Genomic DNA, 17,350 nt, shown 5'->3' with positions numbered 1-17,350 from the left:
AGTATCAAACATTAAAGTCCATATTAAATTTATACTATACTTATTCTTATACCATTAGTGTAACCTTTTCACCTTGACATAATAAAGTTAACTAAACATAATGAAAGAGAGAAACATAAATAAATAAGATAAGAACATAAATAACATATAAGTTAACTAAGTAAAAGAAAGGAAATGAAAAGTATAAATAAGAGATTAATGAAAGCAAAACTTAAGCATTATAAAAATATAAGGAAAAAGAGCAAGAACATGATCTTAATATGAAAACCAAGATGCCTAAATGTATAGTAAATGCCTCCTTTTATAAGCTAAAATTTGGAACTATTGATTTGATGACTAATTATTTAGTGGGTGACCAATTCTTGACTTGGTGATAATTTTTATCTTCTTGTCTAAACAAAATATCATTGCTAACATCAAAATTTAAATAAACTTGATTTATGAAAGTTTTAGGATATTTTCTCAGCTTTTCAATAAAAAAAATTAATATCATTTAGAGTTTTAGAACTCATCATATGGGCTGAACATTAAACAGTGTCTAGGTTGGAGGACAGATTCTAACTTCTCTGTAATTGCTACAATTTGAACTTGAAAATGACATTTTTGAATCTTGCATTCTCATGGAAGCTTTAAGCATATGTCTTAGCTTTTTATCTATAAAGCAAACTCAAATTCAAGTTCTACAGCTCCAAATATGACCCAATGACTAAACAGTGTTCTAGTTTGGACTGAACCCGCATCTCTTTTCCAAGCTTAGCCATCTCTTTGTCTTTTCAATTTCAATAATTAAATCCATCAATCAATCCCTTGATTTATATGATAGACTTGCATTTAAGATGAATATTTACCATAAATTAAAGGTATATTATGTTATTAGATATATTATTATAAAATATGCTCTAGTTAAGGAGTTATTGATACTTTAAGTGTAAAACAATGATATAAAACCTTGATAAAAATGTGCTTTTAAGTACTAATTACACCCCTCCCAATTAGATTATTACTAGTCCCTAGTAATCAAAACGTTAACATAAAAAAACAATTTGCAAGTTCCACAAAGCAAGGCATTTATTATTCAACTTCCATTAATTTAACTAGATAAACAAACTCTTATTAAATTTATATATTTGCTCAATACTTCTTAAACTATATATTAATAAATATTCCTTTTGATGTGCTCAATGTATAAAAACATAGATGATGAGGTTTTTATTAGAAGAAAATAATATTATGTTATAATGTTTAAGGTTAACTTCATTGAATTGAGATTATTATCTTTTTATTTTTTTCAATATATATACATATAACTTAAAACACAATGCATTTTTAACTCATGTAACGAATTTTAGGCTAATAACTCCTAGAGCAGTTGGTCTTAGGGTATAAGGTGTTGAGATACCCTTTTGAGTATAATAACTCGGGTTGTAGTTGCTAATATATAGGTGGTGCCATATTTGATTCCTTTAAGCTTTTCTCCTTACCCATGTAACAAACGTTGGGTCAATAGCTTCCAAGTTAGTTGACTTTAGGGTATTGGGTGTTAAAACACCCCTTCATGCTTAATTGCATAAGTTAAGAAGGCTACGAAACCAAACTTATCTATGTTTTTATTTATTTAATTAATTACATTTATTATCATTTTTTTTTGCAAATTATATATTATCCTTTTCCCTTAGTTATTACCTTTAACAAAATAACATAAATAATGTAATAATCCAATATGCAACCCACAATCATATGTTAAAGTGTGTGTATGTGAAAATAAAGGTTTGAGAATACTTATTAAATGAGTATATATAGCATAATCAAGCGATAACAATGCGAGACTTTATAAACCTGAATATTTCAAGAAGTATTTTGATAGACCTTGTTATGAATATTGCAAATAACCATTGGAAAATATTTACAAAGATATATCTCAAAAGTTAATAAAATTCTTCCTTATTTTGTCATCCTAGTAATAACAATTTTGTTAAATGGTTTTATTAAAAACAAAAGCAATTAGGTAGTTATTATTATTTTTAACTACTACTCCCTCCCTCAAACCAAAACGAGACATTGTTCTTAATATCCTAAGGTAGAAAGATAGGGTATAAAAGACATTATTTGAAACAACGAACACTAACAAACTTGAAATACACTTAAACAAATATAAAAAAAATAAGAAAACACAAATATTATGTTATTAGTAAAATCAAAAGACATAACTTTTTACAAAACTAAGGCTTAAATCATAGTTGTAATTGTGGCTCACATCTTCCCTTGGTTTTACGTCCAAAAACAGCTTAAATGGCCTTTATGGGTCAAGGTTAGGCTTTTTATCCAGTTTTCTTAAAAACTTCCAAACTGGATCTTTTATAGTCAAATTCGAAGTTATATCAAACATGTTTACATGATGCACATGATGCACATCTCCATTAAGATGTGTCTCAAAAGTTATGGAATTGTGGTCATAAATCATGAATTACATGATGCACATTTCCACTAGGATGCATCTCAAAAGTCAATAGAAGATTATCTAAAGACCATTTACTCAGGCTATCCTTAATGAATTGTATTTTATTTTCAGGGTTTACAAATACCATTCCTAAAGAATGACATGTTGCATTACAAGTCCATTTAACACATCTATGATAAACTATTTGTCGTTTTGCACGACGTATCTTTGCAAAAGTGTTTTTACCTATTCCAGATAGAAATGAAATGAAAAAATTAGAGGGCTCACCTGATAATTGAACTTTTGCTTCAATTAGCCAATGAATATCTTTAGGAATTTCATGATTCATTAATAACTTCAATCTTGCACACCTAGCATGGTAAATTTTATAATTGCATTCTAAGGCAGAGCGGGAAAATATTTTTTCAAGTTTTCAAGAGTGGTGTCCATTTTTTATGAGAATTGGAGAAAAAATTCAAAGAAGGGAGAAAGAGCAAGGAATTGCACAAATATATACATAGATATTAGTTATTATAGGAAACTGAAAGAATCAACTTAAGAGTCATGGGGTATTGTTATTTGCCATTTGACTAGGGTGAGAGAGATTAGAAAAAAAAAAGTCATACAAAAAAGAAACACAAAAACAATGTGAGAAAAACAAAATAATCAACCTTTATCTACATGATTATTCAAACCAATGGATTTATTTTCACTAGAAAAATTATTAAAGTAAGTTTTCCAACAATGTCCATTTACCTTAAAAGCATTGTCATTCTTTAGATTCTCAATATCAAAGGCCCTATAAGGATACATATGTTTCTCAATAAATGGTCCGCTCTATCTTGATTTTAGTTTTCCAGGAAATAAAATAGAGTCAAGAATTATAAAGCAAAACTTTTTGATAATTTTCACAAGTTTTGCAAAATACATGCATGTCCTTGAACATGGTGGGCCAATAAAATCCATATTGTAAAATTTTTGCAGTTATCTTTCTTAATGAGAAATAACCAAGAGTCATGGGGTATTGTTATTTGCCATTTGACTAGGGTGAGAGAGATTAGAAAAAAAAAATCTTTGAAATATTTGATCAAGACAATATTTGAATAAGTAAAGGTAATCCTAATAAAAGTCCTTCACTTCATTCAAAAACTTACTTTTATCTTGTGAACTCCAATGAGCTGACAAATCTCATGAAAAAAAATTGACAAAAGAAAGTAAGGATTAGCAAACCAAGGCATTGATCTAAAAGAAAGTAAGGATTCGTTAAGAAAGTAATCATCGATTGGTGTGATGTCGAATATTGAATCTATTGTCACTCTTAACAAAAGATCCGTATCAATATTTTCGGTGTCTTTTTTATCCATGATTCCTTCCTGAGAATAAATTATTTGTAATTTTTTAGATTTATCAAACTTAGTTTTACTCAAGATAGATTCAAATTGATCATAAACTAATTCTTCAATAAGATCTACTTCTTCTAAATCACTATCATCTCTAGATTGCTTGCAAATATTGAAAATATTCATCTCTAATGTCATGTTTTCAAATGATAGTTTCATCAATCCATTCCTACAATTAATCAATGTATTGAAAGTTATAAGAAATGGACGTCCTAAAATAACAGAAAATAAATTACATGGTTCAATAGGTTGTATATCCAAGACAATAAAATCCACAGGATAAATGAATTTATAAACTTGTATTAACACATCTTCAACTATTCCTCTAAGCACTCTTATAGATCTATCGGCAAGTAAAAGAGTTACAGAAGTAGGTTTTAACTCACGTAGATTGAAACTCTAAAAGACTGATATGGAAATAAATTCATACTAGCTTCAAGACCAAGTAAGACTCCTTTAATTTTATGTTCTCCAATAAAATAAGAAATTATAAGACAACCAGGATCTTTATATTTCAAAGCATTATTGTTCTAAAGAATGGCATTTACTTGTTCGGCTAAAAAGGCTTTCATTTTCATATTTAATTTTCTCTTCACAATGCATAGATTTTTCAAAAATTTAGCATAAGAAGGTCCCTATTTAATAGCATCCAATAAAGGTATACTGGTCCTTTTAAAAGTTTTAAAGATTTCAAAGTTATGATTGACTTTTCTTTATTTGGTCATGACATGAGGAAATGGAAGTGCTTGCGGGGAATTAGTCTTTTCTTTGCAATGTTCAAGTTTAACCCCTTCCTTACCCTTAGACATTAACTCATCATCTTTCTCACAAGGTTCAAGAGTGAGTTTTTCAATAACCTAACCACTACAAAGAGTGATGACTAGTTTGACTTGATCCATGTGTTAAGTTCCAAAACCACTTGCATTTGCATTGTATTGCCCCTTGAGATTTTCCTATGGTTGAGATGGAAACTAACCTTTCTCTTAAAAACTAAGAGCAAATGTCTATTTTGCAAGAGTATCTTTAAAATATGTTATGCATTGAGCTAGTTAAGTATTAATTGTCTTTTGCTTTTCAATAAATGCATAAAATATTTTCTTAAGATTTCTTCCATGAGGTGAAGTATAAAAATGTGCATATTCATGAGAATTTTAAAAATTATAATATGCTTAAAATGGTGGTTGTGAAGTTTGTGCATTATTGTTATTACTCTTCCAACAGTAAAATGATGAGTTTTTTTTAATAAAAATTTAAACCTAGTTACGTTTCTTCTAAGGATATTTTTATCTTTTCATATAGTGTATTAGTCATTAAAAGATTGTCGAGGGTATAATTGTATTTTTGTTATTTTGTAACCACATTAAAATGACCTAATTACCTTTAAATTCAAAAATTTTAAAAACTAATGAAGATAGGCATAATTGTCTTTTTATTTATTCATTTACAATAAATTGACAACTATATCTTTGGATTAAAAAATATTAAATCGTAGGTTTAGGAGCCTTTGGTCTTTTCCCTAAAGTTTGTTTGTAATTACTAGAGTAATCAAAAGCATTTTTATCATTTAACTTTGATTAAAAGTTATTAGTAGCGCACATGCTAGTGCATAGGAGGTGCTTGTGCTTGCACCTTTTATGTGGTGCCTCTCGACGGCATAAAATGCCTCTCCACCATGTCATTGGAAAATATAAGTTAATCCTCTTTATTGTTAACATTTCAACTTCAGTCCTTATTTTTTTTATTTTAATTTTCATCTTTGGCATTTTTAAATTTTATTTGTTTTCAATTTAATCCTTCAATTCTAATTTGTAATGTATAAGTTTTTTCCAATTTAATCCTTCTTATTTTGGTTAGTTTTGCTTCACCATTTTGTAAAAGTTTAATTGTGTTCAATTTCATTATCTTATCCAAGTTTATGGTGTATTATTTTTTCTAATTTGGTCGCTTTTCTTTTGATTTTTTTCTTTTTGTTAGATTTATTTTTATTTTCAATATAACTCTTCAATAAAAAACATTATGGCCCTCTAATTTATTTTTATTTTGATTTTCATCCTTATTCATATAATTGATTTTTTTATATCTTTTTGTGTAATTAATTTTTTTTCCAATTTCATCATTTGATATTTGATTTGCAAAGGATTTGACTTTATGCTTTTTACATATATGATGCTTCTAGTCTAATGACCTAGGTCATGATCTTGAAAAATTAATGCAGGTCGACATCTTTTTTTGGTTTTTTTATTTCATTGTTTAACATTCTTTTAATTTTGACTTCATAGTTTTCTTCAATTTATTTTCTATTAGGTTATTTCAATCTCAAAATATAGAACATGATTTTTGTGGGTTAGCCTGAGTTAGCTTGTCCTTTATTACTCATGTAACATGTTTATCAAGCTACCTTAAATTAACTCGAGTCAAGTCTTTTGTTTATTTTTTATTCAGTTATGTACTTTTAAAGTTTTTTTCTCCATGTTATGTTGGTCTTAAAAAAAAAAACATTTGTTAACTATTGTTATTAAAAAAATTTATTGTATAATTAAAATAAAATCAACTTATTAAACCTAATCGAGGCTACAATCCAAGTTGTTTGTTTTTCTTTTCTCTTTGAAATGTGCTTGCATCATCTAGACACTGTTTTGAGAAGAAAAAAAGAAGCAGACCCATAAAGAAGCACTACTAGAAATATGGCAAACAAAAGTTGAACATGAAAAAAAATCACAAATTTTAATATTTTTCTTGCTTAAAATTCTATTACTTATTGAAAAAAATAATTAAAAGAGAAAATGATTTTCTTGTAGCCATAAACACACTTCACTATCCATTATAATAGTGAATTGATGTTTATCGCCTTGGCCAAAAAAATTGATTGCGTTTGAACTAGGAGTATTTTGATATTTTGACATGATATATTAGTCATTATTGATTTGTTTTGGAGTATTATTGATTAGTCATTTTAATGAATAGAAAAATAACCAAAATACCTTAGTAGTTAAAAAAAAAATCAATAGTTTTCGGTAGGGTATTTAGGAATTTTGTTTTTTATACAAAAACAGTGGAATTGCACATGTATACTTAGATCTCAAAAATTTAAATCATCGGGTTTAGGGATATTAAGGTTTTTTAGCATTGGTTTTTTTTTTTGTTAATTGTTAGTTTAGTTAAAGGTAGTAACGTGAATTAGCTTTAAGAGAATAATTTTTTAAGTTGTGAGCACTGATGGCACAAGGTATGCACAAGCTAATATGCGGGAGCCGCCATACACTTTAAGCAACTTGTGAAATGGTTTGTAGTGGTAAAAAAATATGATCTCGTCATTTCATTTTATCCCTTGTCGTCTCCTCTTCTATTATAAGTGGCATGTGTCATTCAAATGTGGTCAGTTTATTGTCGGTAACGTGTTTTTTCTCTTCATTTTTATCTCATACCTTGATAAATACATTATGGTTTTCATTGTTATTAGTATTTCAGATTTTTTATTTTTGTATTTTTACTATTTTCTTTCTTATTAAAGTTTTATTTATTTTCAAAACTAATGGTTTTTAATATATATATAATGTTTTTCGATTTGGTTCTTCTACTTTTAAATTTTATTTTTTCTCTTTACTCTTTTGTCAAGAAATTTTAACCTTTTAATTTTATTCTTAAAATTAAGTTTATGATTTTTTCAATAATAATAATAATAATAATAATAATAATTTCAATTTGGTCTCTCTTATTATGATTTCTTATTTTCTCATTATATTTTCAAAAGTCGTGTCAAAAATCTTTCTTATTTAGAAGTTTGTAATCCAGAGGTTTCTTTCATTGTTAAAATTGATGCATCTAATATTAGTTATATTAGGATTCTCAAACAATAAGATCAAAGTCAAGAACAAGTAGTACAATATTATTTATTTATGTATTTGTTGGGTTATCAAGAAAACTATTCAATTATCAAAAAGAAATTTTATCAATTGTCTTATGAAATTTTATCAGTTGTCTTGTGAATCTCATCTTTTCAAGATGATTTACTTCTTAAAAAACTCTTTTTACAAATATATTGTTAATTTACTAAATATTTCATTGAAAAAGGCATTTCAAATATTATTTCAAAGTAGATTTTTGTTAGATAGCTAGAAATATTATCAAATATTGATTTTGAAATTGAGTTCATAAATTAAAAGATTAATTTTCTTATAAATATTCTATCTTGAGAATTTTTACATGGCTCAAAATAAACATTCCAATTAAGAAATAAAAAAAATCATATACCTTTACACTTTAAAAACTAATTCATTTTATAGCAATAAGGAATCAACAAACTTCAAGGAGGGTAAAACAACATGTAGTAAGGCTAGTTTTTGCCTTAAACAACTAAGTATCTATCCTTTCAGTACCACCTAGTCAAAATACCTCATCAAAAACTATTTTTAAGCTCAGACATCTTCTTCCATTTCGCCTAAAAAATCACTTGCAGTAACTTTATTATTACCCTCTAAATCCTTTTAAAAAAAACTCATAAACCCTTACAAGTAAAAAAATTATGATTTTTAAAGTTGTCTAATTGAAAAATAATTTATAATGAATACCTAAACAAGATAACTCCTTATATCCTTTCCTTCAATATCAATTCTTTCTAAAAAATTTGTAAAACAAATAAGATAATTCTATGAATTTATCCCTTTAGAACCACTTTTTTTAAAAATGAAAATTCTAAACTAGAATCAAAGTCCTCACACATTAAAAATATTTTTTCAAAACTACCATCCTCAAAGATTCAATTACTTTGATTATTAGCAAGCTTGGTTATACTATTTTCTTCAAAAACAATGATCATTCATGGTTTATTTATTTTGATAAAAATTATTTGATGAATTTTTTAGCTTAGCTTTCAAATTATTGGTGGCAATATTTTTATCTTGTATATGAAATTCTTCCTAAGAAATAATAAAAAGATTTGGAATTTTTACAGCAAAAAGACCTTTAAATTCAATTCCCACCTCTTCGCATTTTATTTCAACATTTGGTGTCCTCTGAATTATATGCTAAGATTCATAATAATACATGATGTAGATAAAAATATCGGTTAGTCTCCAAACCTTATAAGAGACATTAAAGTCAAATAATGACCCTAATTGAAATAATCTCAAGTTGTTCATTCTTGTCTATAATCTCATCAAGCTCTACAACAAGAACCATTGCTATCAACTTTATTAAAAAACTTATATATGTTTTTTCCTTTTTTAACATACTATATCTTAAAAAATGAAAGTATATAATTCCTATAAAGAAAAAGCTTTAAAAAAAAACCAAATTTGCTGCTATTATTAATATTTTATTTTCAAATCATGATATATCTTAAAAAATATAGTATATAATTTTTCAAAAAGAAAAAAAGTGATTGCAAAAAAATCTTGTTTTTTGTTTCATATATATATTTTTATAACTTATCATATTTCCAATTCAAAATGTTTTTTATTAAATGTTTTATCTTATAAACTTCACTATAATATTAAACATTTTTACTCGAGATCCAATTTATTGTGACTATATTCTTGTAGAACCTATATCAATTTATTGCAAGGTAGTTGGCGCATCTTACAAAAAGATTTAAAAATGTAACAAAAACAAAAATTAAACGTGCAAGGATGACATTCTTACAAAAAAGATTTAAAGAACTTTTTAAACATAAAAATTCAAGAATTCAATGACTCTATGAAAGAATTAACCTATTATAACTTTCTTAATTTTTATTATTTCTTATTTTTTATTTGTGAAAAACATGCCAACCCCTTATGCATTATCTCTCAAAATGAAAATTGTATTTAAATAAAATTAGAGTGAAAATTGGATCCTACTAAACAAGGCCAGGTTCCATCCAATTGAGTTAAAATAAATTAGTGTTTATTATATGACACTTCTAACCACTTAATACAATAATCTAGTGTTATCCTAAATTTTATATAAGGGCTGACTATGCTGAATAATTTATTATAAAAATATTTGTGCCTTGACAAATATTATAGGGAGCCTAACATATAATAAAATAAACTAAAAAGGGAAGGGTGAAATCCATAATATCAATTATTGCAGCTATAGACTCAATGATATTATAGATAATAATAGTAAAGTTATGGTTTTGCCTCTTATGACAAAAATATCTGGCTTAGTTGATGAGAATAATAGGATCTTTTTATTATTTTATGAATAGTAAAAAATAAGAAATTATTGTTGGAGCAAAAAAAAATCCGGAGCTAATGTATATAAGCATTTTTTTCCTTTTTATTTTTAAATGTAAAATAAATTTATTGTGTTGCCTTTGAAGTCAACAAAAACTTTAACCTTGGTCTAATGTTATTTTTATTATTTTAGATTTTTTTTTATTATTAAATAGGATGAATATTTTCTGTTTGTATTAGAACATTATATGCGATGTCACCTATTTACTTGAATATTGTCTGTTCTATTTGGGAGGCATGTTAGCTCTTATTCAACGAATTAAATGATGACTTTTAAGGTGGTGTTTGAATTGTTTTAGGCAATGTTATTAAACCTGGCCCGGCCTGACGGGCCGACCCGGGATCCGGCCGACCCGATACCTAGACTGGTTTGGGTTTAATAAAAGACTAGATGTGGCAACAACCCAGTCAAACCTGGGTGACCCGGCGGGTCAACCCATGACCCGGGCGACCCGGGCAAACCTGGACAAGACCCGGTTTCTTTTTTTTTTTCAAATGTGATATTTAAAATCCATTAGTATATATACTCTATGTTCCCAAGAAAAAAGTAATATTTTTTCAATGTGGGATAAAAAAACTATTTCGTTTAAATACTTCAACTTAAAATGATAACTTAATATATTTTCAATGTGGGATTTGAAACCCTTTCGTATATATATTATATGTTCCCGAGAAAAAAATCATGTTTTTTCAATGTGGGATAAAAAAACCTTTTGGTTTAAATATTTTAACTTAAAAAGATAACATAATATCTTTTCAATATAGGATTTGAAACCCTTTCGTATATATACTCTATACTCCTATGAAAAAATAATGTTTTTTCAATGTGGAATTTGAAACCTATTAGTATATATACTCCATGTTTCCAAGAAAAAAATCATGTTTTTTCAACGTGGGATAAAAAATCTTTTGATTTAAATACTTCAACTTAAAAGGATAATATAATATCTTTTCAATGTGGGATTTGAAACCCTTTCATATATATACTCTATGTTCTCAAGAAAAAAATCATGTTTTTTCAATGTACGATAAAAAATCTTTTAGTTTAAATACTTCAACTTAAAAAGATAACATAATATATTTTCAATGTGGGATTGGAAACCCTTTCGTATATATACTCTATGCTCCCATGAAAAAAATCATGTTTTGTCAATGTGGATTTGAAACTTATTAGTATAAATACTATATGTTCCCAAGAAAAAAGTTATATTTTTTCAATATGGGATTTGAAACTTATTAGTATAAATACTATATGTTCCCAAAAAAAAAGTTATGCCTTTTTAATGTGGGATAAACAACTTTTTAAAATATTCTTTTAAATTTCATTGTTAACAATATATATAATTTATATTTATATAGATTTTCTCATATGAAATATTAAAATTTTATTTTTTTTTTAATTTTTCTGGGTCGACCCGGGTTGAACCATGAAACCCAGGACCCGACCCCTTGACCGGGTCAACCCCCGGGCCGGGTTTAATAACTATGGTTTTAGGCCCCTTTATCTAGTTAATAAATTATTAAAATCCTTTATAGAATATTAACATTTAGTCAACTGCAATATAAATACATAATTTTATTTCATTTAAATTTAAAACTATCATGAAAAAATTATACTATTAACTAAAAAATAGTTATATTAGATTTGTAATTAAAATTAAATTTATAATACCAACTAATATATAAAAGAATTTTTTTTTTATATTTGCTAAAAAGTATTTGTATAAAAAAAATAAATATTGTTCATGTATAAAAAATAAATATTGTTCATGTATTTTTCTCATTTAAAAAACAATAACAAACTTGTAAGGTAAAACCAGAGAAAACCTCTGAAATATATTTTCCCAAACTCGCACACGTTATTAACAAGAAAAGAGAGTGCTTATATTATATTTTAATTTTTTACGGCAATGCAATTAAAATTTACTTTATAGGGTTAATAATTATATATTCGTGTCTTAACCCTGAAGTCAAACCCGTTAATAGGCCTCTTTGAACTGGATAATTATTAACCCCATTTCGGCCTAAAACCCTACTCCTTCCTCTGTATCAATCAATGGCTATGACGTCGCTTACAGAACTCGATGATGATACGGTGCGCAGCATGTCTATTGGAGCTGTTTTCTCCGAATTTGTAAGCTTCACGAACAGAACAAATCCTTTAGCTTAATTTTAATTACTATGCAATTCAATTAATGCAGTTCAGCTCTGTTTACGCTCTTAGTTTGTGTATGTCTTGTACTTATTTATTTGTTAATTTATTCAGGGGGGTAAGATTAATTCAATTGATTTTCATCGAAAAGACGATTTGTTAGTTACAGCTAGCGAGGATGATTCGGTTCGCCTTTACGACATTGCAAGTGCCAAGTCTGTTTCCTTTTTCCTTTTTTTCTTTAAGAAGATAAATTGCTTACTTTGTGTGTGTGTATATATATATATTATGGGATACTGAGTTTTTTAGAATTGAATTTCAGATTGCTGAAGACTACGTTTCACAAGAAACACGGTGCAGATCGAATATGTTTCACGCACCATCCTAGCTCTGTTATTTGTTCCTCAACATACAATTTAGATTCTACCGGAGGTTTTTTTTTTTTTTTTTTTTTTTTTTTTTTTTACAATTTAGATTCTACCGGAGGTTTTTTTTTTTTTTTTGCTGTTTTCTTTTGAATTTTATGTATCATTGTTTCATGTATGAGCGAGTGATGGAAAATGTTGCAGAATCATTACGTTATCTATCAATGTATGATAATCGATGTCTTCGCTACTTCAAAGGGCATAAAGAGAGGTATTGGCTCTTCAGTAATGAGCACTGATTTTGGTTTTAATTGCGTTTATTTGCTTGCAAAAACTTTGTTTAGTTATTTATTTATGTGGGAATTATGGAGATGAACTCAATAGCATATATCTTTTGGTAACTTGCAAGAACACTTCCAGTTTTTATTTGTTTTTTCGAGGTAGCTGGAATATTTGAATAAGGGCACTACAACTCATAGGTCTCATATGAAGTCATTTACCATAAGCCAATTCCTTGATGGCAGAAACATTTTGTTTACACGATTCCTTCTCATAACTGGATAACATGTTTATGTTGTAAAAACTGAAAATGGGGGCTTCAGCCTTCTCTTTACATTTCATTGTATCACATTAATGCACAGGCATGTCTTATTTAGATTAGCTTAGATGGTTGTTTCCTTTTTTATTTTTTCCAATGTCTCAAACCAATATGGCTTCCATCTCATGATGCTGACATGAAAAATTTCACCATATATGATGTTGCAGAGTTGTTTCCCTCTGCATGTCTCCAATCAATGATAGCTTCATGTCTGGATCTCTTGATCACAGCGTTAGAATATGGGATCTTCGTGTAAATGCCTGTCAGGTTTGCTTCCAATGTAGCATTTAAATTTTGGTGTGAGGCTCTTTCAATAGAATACACAAAATGAATTTCAAATAGGGTGCGTCATAACCAGCAGTCGAGATGACTAATCTAGCATCACAAACAGCTTTTATTTATTCTACATGATTGTGATTTATGCTCACTGTTATAGTTTTCAGGGAATTTTGCGTTTACGTGGTAGACCCACAGTTGCATATGACCAACAAGGTCTTGTCTTTGCTGTGGCAATGGAAGGGGGTGCTATTAAGCTGTTTGATTCACGTTCCTATGACAAGGTTCGTACCTACAAAGCACCAACTTAAGACTTAGCATTTTTATCTGTAGAGTTTGACTTGCATCTCTAATTGCAGGGTCCCTTTGACACTTTTTTAGTTGGTGGAGATACAGCTGAGGTTTGTGATATTAAATTCAGCAATGATGGCAAATCAATGCTATTGACGACCACGAGTAACAACATCTATGTTCTTGATGCATATGGTGGAGAGAAGGTTAGCTTCCTGGGTTGGATACTTAAGGCCTGATTCGTTATCTCCATAAAGCCCGCCCAATATCCTGTTGATTTGCTTCTGAATAAGCTTGTGTATTGTTCTGTTTATGTATAATTTGTGGAATAAGTGATCGATCTAAAGTTTCTCAAGGAGCTTGTGCATTGTGCTGTTTATGTATAATGTATGGATTGAATGATCGATTTAAAGTTTCCCTCATGCAGCGATGTGGGTTCAGTTTGGAACCATCTCCCAATACAAAAATAGAGGCAACTTTTACCCCAGATGGCCAATATGTGGTATCAGGTATCTGATTTTGGTTCTATTTTCCTAAATAAAATGTTTTTAAATTTTATTCATTCCCATTTAATCCACAAAAAACTAATATGATATAGGATGCTGAATGCCAATGCTATCAATTTGAGTTTTGAAAGTAATGTTAGTCTTTCAAAGTTAAAATGCATCCATTAATAATCACAACATAAACATTTATGCTAATATCACCTGCAGGGTTTTTTTTTATGAATAGCAATACAGCCCAAGATGGTTTTTAAGCTATCATCTAATGTAGCCTAATGAGATGCAAATTTCAACCTAGTTTTTTGATGTTTTCTATTTTTAGTACTAAAATGGTGCTTATGGTTTTTTCTGTAATAGGCTCAGGAGATGGAACCTTGCATGCCTGGAACATCAACACGCGAAATGAGGTATAGATTATCTCAATATTTTGTCGGATGGAGTTTCTAGATTGCACAGGATGATCATGGCAAAATAAATAAAAGGAATTCAATGTAGCTAGGCCAGACACCCTTTTGACTCTCGTAAGAAAGAGTTCATATGGTGCAAGGATTTAAAAGACATTCGTTTTTTCGGTACTTCGTTCCACACATGCAGCGAGTGAATTCTGTCTCGACTCCATTTTCTTCCTTTTGGAATACTAGGTCCTTGGTAGTTGTAGCTACCAGAGTATATTTGCCTATAGCCTACGTAGTGTGGACTCCTCATGCACCCAAGGGGAGTCATCCCGCTAGTTGGATTGATACGCCTGTGGCAAATTTAATATCCTCAATATCCTTTACTTGCATATATATATATAGATATATATAAACCCGCACATTTATAAAAGCACTATGGCTGTATTGGCAATGAAAACAACCTTCTTAGATATTCAATTTTACGTTGTCTATTGTGTTACGAACTTAGGAACTTGGAATTCCATGGGAAACTTTTTCTTTATGATTAAGCTATCATCAAGTAATCGTTAGGAAAATAATAGTACTCATACTGAATCAATCTACTGGGTTAACCTACAATTTTGTACTAAAAACAGGCGTTGAAGCCAAGATAGCAATACCAATGTGGTTCTTTTGCAGGTATCATGCTGGAACAGTCATATAGGTATCGCATCGTGCTTGAAATGGGCTCCTCGTCGTGCCATGTTTGTTGCTGCGTCTACTGTTCTCACGTTTTGGATACCTGACAGCTCAAAATCAACTGTCGAACCTCGTCCCATGGACGTTGAAGGTGCAGCTCCATCTGAAAATGTATCTTAACAATGAATCCTGGTTTCCTCTTTTGTTTAATTTTACAAGGAATCCTAGGTGCTTAGCTTAATCATGTACATTAGCTGGGGAATCACAATAAACCTAATGTACCCTTGTTGGGCCAAAATTTTGGTGTCTGAAGCGGCCTCAGATTTTGTACATAACGCTTTATATGTTATGAGTGGATCCTGTGATTTCAACGCGTTCCTTTTCTTTTTCTATTTTTTCTTATGAAAGAAGAGCTCGTTTCACGGAGGAACATGAATAATGGTAAGCATCACACAATTGCTTGCTTACATCAGAATTAGAAATTTACCTATTCTGTATACCTTCGAAATTTTATGTTTTACCAGCATTAATTTTGCAAGAGAACCACCATCCTGGATTCATGTCTTCTTAGACCCTGTATTTGCTATTAAACCATGTAATGGCAAGTTGCGTTTGCTTTTATCTGTATTAAAGCAAACATGGTGGAAATACCTTTTATCAGAAGCATTAGAATCTATGATCGCTGGTAAAATATATCTGCCCAGGGTTGACAAGTCCTTCAGAATGTAATTTTTGCTTTGTTGTTAGGAAAGCTAGGCAAAATATGAAATGAGATTTCCTGCCCTGTTATCAGAAATCTGAAATTCTCTCTCTCTCGAGAGAGAGAGATTACAAGAGAGAACGCAAGATAACATTGAAATTCAACGATTGAACCCAGAATACTAAACAGTACAAATGCTCACATTCTAAATTAAGGTAGAACTCATAAACCAAACTCATTCTACCTCGCAATAGAGATTCCTTACAACTACATACAACAAAAGTAGCTCTAGAAAACCAGCCCTCGCATAGATAACCCTAGAAACCAAGAAACCAAACATTATGCTTCACTTGATTTCATTTCATTTCATTTCCCTTCATGTGCCTTCCTCTGGATTTCTTGGCCCACTTCCTTGGTCTTCTGTCCCACATAACCTGCCATGTCTTGCATGCGCCTCTTTGCCTCGTCAAGACTCTCCGGCATGGTCTGGGTAGCCTCCTGGATGTACCTACCAACCCAGGAGAGCGACCAGGACCCTGTCAGTCCGAAAGCCCCAGATGCCAAAAAAGAGGTCACAGCTAACCCTATTACAAGGGCAGCTGGGACCAGAACGGGGCTGAACAGGATAAAAAGAGGGGTGGTTACAGCTAGACCGATCAGGGTGCCAACTAGGGTTATACCTGCAAGTGCAAGAAGCCCACCACCTACAGGTAGCATTGTGAGCACAGCCAGGGCTTTGGAGGCTGATGGCCCATGCTGTTGATGACCCTTCAAGCCATGCACTTGCACTTGGTGCGGCTGCATACGATCAGCCATTGGTGGTGATAACACAACTTCGAGGAAAATGAAGATATAGGATAATGAGACCACACACAGAGAGAAGGACAGGAGGTAAGGAAGAGAGATGGGGTGGTGGTGTTGTTTTAAAGAGGAGACGGAACTTCGGTATGGCGACACGTTGAAGGGTGAGATGGTGAGTAAGGGCTTTGCATGAGAAACAAGTTTCAGGGCCTATGTTGGGAAAATAACCAGAAAGGAGAACTGAAAATGTAAAATGAAAAATGAAAAATGAGGTGGCTTATTGAGAGGGGATCTCTGTTGCCACTAGGCCGTTGCAGCTCGGTGAAATTTGTAGGGTTGTGCATTATTCATGGAAACAAGTGGGTTTTTGGCCTGGAACCGAAGATGGTTGTTACCTTCAGAACGATTCTACTCAGTTTATATATTTTGTATCAATTCAGTCAAGTCTCTCTAGCTACTCTTATGATCATGTTAAAAAATCAATTGATATGGTGGTCCTGTCAGTCAAGCCAAACTACTCATGCTAAATAAATATG

General features: G+C 30.0%; 2 protein-coding genes across 2 annotated transcripts; one reads left to right on the top strand and one right to left on the bottom strand.

The window, feature by feature from the left end:
• Window positions 1-12,024: 12,024 nt before the first annotated feature.
• LOC105111474 (WD repeat-containing protein 82-like) lies at window positions 12,025-15,686 on the top strand. The gene is made up of 10 exons (XM_011006837.1): window positions 12,025-12,189; window positions 12,322-12,422; window positions 12,530-12,639; window positions 12,777-12,843; window positions 13,338-13,437; window positions 13,614-13,730; window positions 13,806-13,943; window positions 14,165-14,246; window positions 14,598-14,647; window positions 15,314-15,686. The coding sequence occupies exons 1-10, from the start codon at window positions 12,112-12,114 to the stop codon at window positions 15,491-15,493; spliced, it is 1,023 nt and encodes a 340-aa protein (XP_011005139.1). The 5' UTR covers window positions 12,025-12,111; the 3' UTR covers window positions 15,494-15,686.
• A 409-nt stretch (window positions 15,687-16,095) lies between these two features.
• LOC105111473 (oleosin 18.2 kDa-like) lies at window positions 16,096-16,963 on the bottom strand. The gene has a single exon (XM_011006836.1). The coding sequence runs from the start codon at window positions 16,827-16,829 to the stop codon at window positions 16,380-16,382; it is 450 nt and encodes a 149-aa protein (XP_011005138.1). The 5' UTR covers window positions 16,830-16,963; the 3' UTR covers window positions 16,096-16,379.
• Window positions 16,964-17,350: the final 387 nt, after the last annotated feature.

Source organism: Populus euphratica, unplaced genomic scaffold, assembly GCF_000495115.2.
Source record: "Populus euphratica unplaced genomic scaffold, PopEup_1.0 scaffold521.1, whole genome shotgun sequence".
Taxonomy (NCBI): Eukaryota; Viridiplantae; Streptophyta; class Magnoliopsida; order Malpighiales; family Salicaceae; genus Populus; species Populus euphratica.
Note: the sequence above shows the minus strand (reverse complement) of the source record. Positions and strands in the feature narration are given on the sequence as shown.

Excerpts from the sequence above, each read along its gene's own strand:
- LOC105111474 (XM_011006837.1), top strand. The coding sequence starts at position 12,112 with ATGGCTATGACGTCGCTTACAGAACTCGATGATGATACGGTGCGCAGC. Across the intron at positions 14,247-14,597 it reads TGGCCAATATGTGGTATCAG|GCTCAGGAGATGGAACCTTG; the intron begins GTATCTGATTTT and ends TTTCTGTAATAG. Across the intron at positions 14,648-15,313 it reads ACATCAACACGCGAAATGAG|GTATCATGCTGGAACAGTCA; the intron begins GTATAGATTATC and ends GTTCTTTTGCAG.
- LOC105111473 (XM_011006836.1), bottom strand. The coding sequence starts at position 16,829 with ATGGCTGATCGTATGCAGCCGCACCAAGTGCAAGTGCATGGCTTGAAG.